Source organism: Malania oleifera, chromosome 2 (genome assembly GCF_029873635.1).
Source record: "Malania oleifera isolate guangnan ecotype guangnan chromosome 2, ASM2987363v1, whole genome shotgun sequence".
Classification (NCBI taxonomy): Eukaryota; Viridiplantae; Streptophyta; class Magnoliopsida; order Santalales; family Ximeniaceae; genus Malania; species Malania oleifera.
Genome location: NC_080418.1, coordinates 139,625,182 through 139,631,181, shown reverse-complemented (window position 1 = coordinate 139,631,181; position 6,000 = coordinate 139,625,182). Strand labels below are relative to the sequence as shown.

The window sequence follows — 6,000 nt, the reverse complement described above, 5'->3', positions numbered from 1 at the left end:
GGACCTATGTACCATGGATGTTAAGAAATTTGAAGGTGGCTCCATAAGAGTCATTCTTTTCACATGTACAAAAATGGAAAGGATTTGAGGACTTTATATAAACTTAGGAAGTCTCACATAATTGTAAAACTGCATTAACTACTTATCAACCTTATGAAAATATTTCTATATTACAATCAATAGTTTTCAATTTCTCAATTTCCACCCATATTTTTATACCATCAAATATTTCTATGTAAAGCAAAAGATATATGTAAAAATTTTAATGCTCTTAATGTGTATTATCCAATTAAAAAAATATTATTACAAAGATGATTTTTCCAATACAAGCAAACACATCTATCAAGTAATACTCACATAATTTTTTCTTTCAAATTTTTCTACGAATTTGTCCGAATTCATCCAAATTTAAATCTAAAGTTTGAAATTCATACTCTCAAACACATCATCAAAATTCTCTTCCATTAATTTATAATAATTTTTTTTTATATTGAAATAATCTTTAATATTTTTCTAATATTTTTTCTCTCTCCAAAAATATTATAATTTATTTTTAATTGGCCATGAATTTTTAAAAAATACATTCAAACGAATGGAACATTAGAACCCAATCATGTAATCGAGAATCCCAATTATAAATTTTTAAACTACTAGTAGAAACGTCCACATATGAACAAATGTCTATCCAAATCCAATGTTGTGGAGAATATCTCCTACGTCTGCGTCTGCGGTTCTTTCCAATTTTATCAGATTGGTGCTCAACAAATTTTATCCACTAAAATTTCCTTCTTTATAAGGAGAAATTCATTTTCTTTTTTCAAATTGTCCAAATTTAAAAGCAACCACCATCACATTTAGCAGTTCTTCAGCTCCCTCTCTCTCTCTCTCTCTCTCTCTCTCTCTCTCTCTGCTGGTACTCCTCCCTCGTTCATGGCTTCCAGAATCTTGTTTAGCCCTATTCGCGACATCCCCATTTCAAGCGATAAATTGCTAAGACCCTCTCGAAGAGCTCCTTTTTTTATATTCCCGCCACTAAATTCTCTTTCTGGGTGTAATAGCTTCTCCAAGAGCATTTCAAGTTCCAAAGCAAAATCATCGGTTCTTCAAGCTGTGAAAGAAGATGTCCTTCAATCCTCGAATTTAGAGTCAACCCTCGATTCGCAAGCCACCCCTCCTGCATCTTTTAAGTTTGTTCTCGTCGTTGGCGCCTCAGGTGGTGTTGGTGAGCACTCTTGGTCTTTACCTGCTACTCAATTATTATTATTATTATTATTATTATTATTATTAAACCTTTTGGGCTCACTCTGATTTGGGTTTGTTCCGTTGATGCTTTTTATTGGAAGCTGGTATACTTGTGATCTTGAAAGACAATGATGTTTTTCCTTTCCTTTTTGTTCTCCCTATTGATTCAATAAATTGTGTGTGTAACTTTTGAAAAATTGTCCTTGTTATTGACGTGCTGTTTTGATAAATTGATTTGCGTTGCATCTAATTGTTCAGCCATTGTACAGACATGCTTTCTGTGAATTTGTTGGTCATATGCCAGGTTAACGTTTATGTTCCACTAACTAAAAATTTGTTAATCTGAGAGATGCTCAATTGTGAAGTTGCTGGAAACTTTTGCTTGCTATAGACTTCTTAAGGGGTTCAATGTGGGGATTATTATAGCTCTGTTGGAGTTTGGTAATATACCACTAAAAAAATCAGTGATAACCATGGTAACCAGGAGCTAATTTGCGAGCAAATTTGAATATGAAAATGACAAGTATGTAAGGAACAGAATATTTTCAACTTGAAAATATACTAACCTACTTGCATTGGCATCATGCTAGGAAGAGATGTGAGAACATGGCGATGAGTACAACACAGATTGATATACAAGCATGTATAGTGGTATAGGAAGCATATTTTGGCTAAATGTGGCATGCTTTTGGAAGATGAAAGTGATTTTCTTTATAATATTTCAGGCTTCAGGGTTCATGTATCAGATGTCATTATTTTCTAAAAACAAACATCTTTCTTTGGTGAAGTGTGGTGTAAGCAGTAAGCAGATATCATTCAATGCAGGGATGAGTGCAGCAAAGTCTTGATTCATGATATTTAAGTTTTTAAAAGTATCGTAGTTTAAAAAGAGAATGAACAGTTTTGACTATAGATTTAAAGCGAATCAATCTGAAAAGAGAAGTGAAGGAATCTCTGGGAGCATGTTCCCCCAGCATAGATCTTTCCCATAGACCATTTTTGTTAATGATGAAAGTAGTATGATGAGAATTTATGCATCCTTGAGAGAGAGCTTTTTAAGGGATATGTTGATATTATCTTGTAGCTAAACTATAATTCAACCATTTTCCGAGTGCTGTTATGAGCTTTGCTTAAGATCATGTTGCCTAACCCCATCCACCTTCATTTTCAATGCAACTCAGCTCTAAGTTAATTTATAGGTCTTTATGACACTCCATGTTCTGGACTGCACAATCCCTTTCAATCTTCTCTATGCACTTAGTGATGGAGGACTGCCACTTGGGCATCCCTTTGCTCCACTTAATTTAGTCGTAGACTAGGGAGTTCACAATTTTATGATGAGTTGAGACTGATCCTTGTTTCAGTAATTTTAGTTTATGAGGAATTTTTTTTGTAAATTTTTGTTTTACCTTTCCTCTCCCTTACGCTTACTACCTTCTCCTCTTCCTCCATCTCCCCCTCCTTTTTTCTCCTTTGTTGTCCTACATCAAATTTGGTGTCAAAGTGGATTTTGTTCTTGGACTGCCTAAAACAGCCTGCGGAAATGATTCCATCTTTGTTATAGTTGGCTTGTTTTCTGAAATGACACATTTCATTCCATGTGTTAGGACCTTTGATGCTTCACATATTTTCAAGTTGTTGTTTTAGGAAGTTGTCAAACAACATGCTTTGCTTGTTCTGTAGTGTCACATAAGGAGATAAAGTTCATTAGCTATTTTTTAATACACTTGGGAAGATATGTGGTACTAATTTGATGATTTCTTCTACTTGTCAACAAGAAACTGATGGTTGGATTGAGTTTGTTAGTTATAGCTGAGGTTGTTAATTATAATTTTGGTGATGCCTTTAGGTGTATGGTGGTAGAGAAACAAGACAATTGGGACTTAGTGCTACCTACAGTCGTGTTTACTTATAATAACTATGTGAATGTTTTTGTGGTAAGAGTTTTTTAAGTGTGTATTTGGCTACAAATCTCGTGCTTCCATTGATCTTGTCCTTTTACTACCTGATGCACGTATTTTTGAGCTTGTAGCATCTCTGTTTTGTTATATTCATGAGTTATATGCTGAGATTAAGCAAAAACTTGCTACGAATATAGATTATAGACTTGTTAGTGCGTGCATTCTAAGGATATAGAATTTAATGTGGGTGATACTGTCATGGTTTGCATCCAACCCAAATGATATTCCACATATTCTTTGATGAAATTGCAAGCTCGCGTCATTGGCTCATTCTCCATCATATGGAAACTTAGATCTAATGTGTACTTACATGATTTGCCTAATTAATGATATGAACGCTAGTTCTTTTTTCAATGCTGGGTATTTGACACCTTAGCTAGATACCTTTTAAGTCTTATGCCTTCATCTTCTAGTGCCAGTGCAGGTTTTGTAATCCCTTAGGCACCACGCATTTCCCAGCGCACAGCTAAGGCTGTTCAGGATGATGAGTTTGTTGGTCTTTTAATATTTGGTTCAATAGCGAGTCCAACCTATTTTGGATGCCACTTGGCTTACCAAGGATGATGTTCATGATGTTGCATGGAATCTTAGAGTGGTATTTCCAGTCTCTAGAGTTTATTTATTTATTTATTTATTTTGTCTTTAAATATAATTTTCCATCTGAGGGAGAGCAATAGAGGAGCTGCCACTTAGGCCGCCCACTTTCTTCTTCCCCTTCTCGTGCAGGTCCTTTCTTATCCTTCTTTTACCCTTTTTTTTCATCTTCTTTTCTTCTTGTTCCTCCTCCTTTTTCTTCTTCTTTATTATGAGTTAAACATAATACTTTTGGCATGATGTGTTGCGTGAGAACAGTAATCTTAGAGCTGTCTTTCCTTCCATCTACAGCTTGACTTGTGATGAAAATGCCCTTTATCAGTCATCATCTCCAAATCACTGATCGGGGAATTTTCTGGAATATTCCTTTTACTAGGAATGTGGCAGATTGGGAACTTCATGCACTCTTTTACTTTTACAGAATTCTCTATAAATTCCATTACCAAAACATTTCCAATGAACCAAAATGGGTTTTGGACAAAAATGGTGTTTTCACCATTAAATCTTTCTACAAGAAGCTCTCATCAATGGGAAAAAATTGCAACAACTCCCCTTGGATTCCCATTTGGAGGAGAGCACCCCCTTCAAAGGTCACCTTTTTTGCTTATAGTCACAAATAAGTGTTTTCTTTGTATGGTTGATGCAGAATCAGTCAACCACATTCTTCTTCACTGCCCTGGGCAAGAAACTTGTGGAATTTGGTTCTGTCCTTGACTGCACAGCAGTGGGTTATGGCAAATTCAGTTGGAGGGGAGATTTGGGCTTGGAAAGGCATTAGGCCACCAAGGAGAAGCGAAAGGCTTTGAACCTCATCCCTCTCCCCATATTTTGGTGTGATTGGAAAGAAAGAAATAAGAGAGCCTTCAAAGATTCAACTACTCTGCTTCAGACTTGCAAAGACCAGTGGATCGCTGCTGTTTCCAGCTGACTTAGTGGGCAAACTGTTAATGATCATAATGTAATCCTTGATGTTTGTGACACCCTACAGAGTGGTTGATGTTTTGTACCATGGGTTGGCATCCACTTGATGCCTTGCTAATATAACTTTCTCTTTACTGATAAAAAAAATGTATTTATTCAGTTAAAATAAATAAAATTCACAAATCAATTAAGTATTATTTTTTATACAAATAAAGATAATTTATATATGAATGGTTAAATAAAATGTTGTAACTTTTATATAATTTCAAAAACTCTTAAGATAATATTTTGTTTCAATAAAAAGAAAAAAAAAAAATTTCACTTGCATCTATCTCACATTTGAATCCAAGGAAATTTCATTCTATAGTTAAGATTTTGACATGTTCCACTAAAATTTCGAGATTTCTATAAATTTAAGATGATTTTTTGAAATTTTGGTGGAAATTATATAAGATGGAATTCAATTACTATTTCAATTTTGAGGGTGATGGAAAGCAGAAATTTTGATGGAAATTTAGACAATTTTTGTGGAAATTTAAGACCATAATCCCCAATTTTTAGAAGTTAGGACCTTAGGGCTTCCATCTAATGACATGATGAAATACTTTTGTAGGCTAATCACTACTTTGAGTACCCTCTCAAACAAAACATGCAGCTAATCTCCATTTCTTCAAAACCTCTTTTAGAACATTAATTTTGGCCATGGAACTCTTGGCCATATTAGAGGAGGTGATTTTAAGGGAAGTGAGTAGTTGGAGACAGAAGGCAAAATTGACATAGGCTAGAGACGGTGATTACAATTCAAAGTTTTTCATTGTTTGGCCAATGAAAAGATATCTGAGGGTGGGGAGGTAAAGGGTTAGGGGGCTGTGTTACTTCTTATCCTTTTTTGATTGCTCACGAGATTACATAATTTTTTTTTTTTTTTTTCTATTCATTTTACTAAGGATCATTGTAGGCCTATGAGGGCAAGCCTTCGATTGATGGTAAGGTTGCTCCTTTGTGTTTGATTGGTCATGAGTTTGAGTCCAAGGAAACAGACTCCCTATATAAAGGCAGGTGTAAGGCTGCATATATTGTGACGACCCTTTCCCTACCTTCCTAAAGCAAGGAGCCTTGTGGTCTGAGGATGCCTTTTTATGGTTGTAGGACTATGATTGAGGGTTACAAATGGAATAATATTTCTAGAACCAAAGCCTTTTGAGGAGGATGGAGTGAGGGCTTTGTGTTTGGGAGGTAGGGGGAGAAGGCTCTGGGCTTGGATGGTCCTAGTACGACTTTC

General features: G+C 35.3%; 1 protein-coding gene across 4 annotated transcripts in view; it reads left to right on the top strand.

Annotated features, from left to right (window-relative positions):
* The first annotated feature begins 633 nt into the window (after positions 1 to 633).
* Positions 634 to 6,000, top strand: part of LOC131149318 (uncharacterized protein At5g02240) — a 36,993-nt gene continuing 31,626 nt past the window's right edge. For 2 of the 4 annotated variants that reach the window (XM_058099670.1, XM_058099667.1), the window contains exon 1: positions 634 to 1,222. In XM_058099670.1, the coding sequence (XP_057955653.1) occupies positions 931 to 1,222 (292 nt within the window). In that variant the 5' untranslated portion in view covers positions 634 to 930. The remainder of the gene's footprint in view (positions 1,223 to 6,000) is intronic. The other 2 variants (XM_058099669.1, XM_058099668.1) reach the window with 2 other exon arrangements.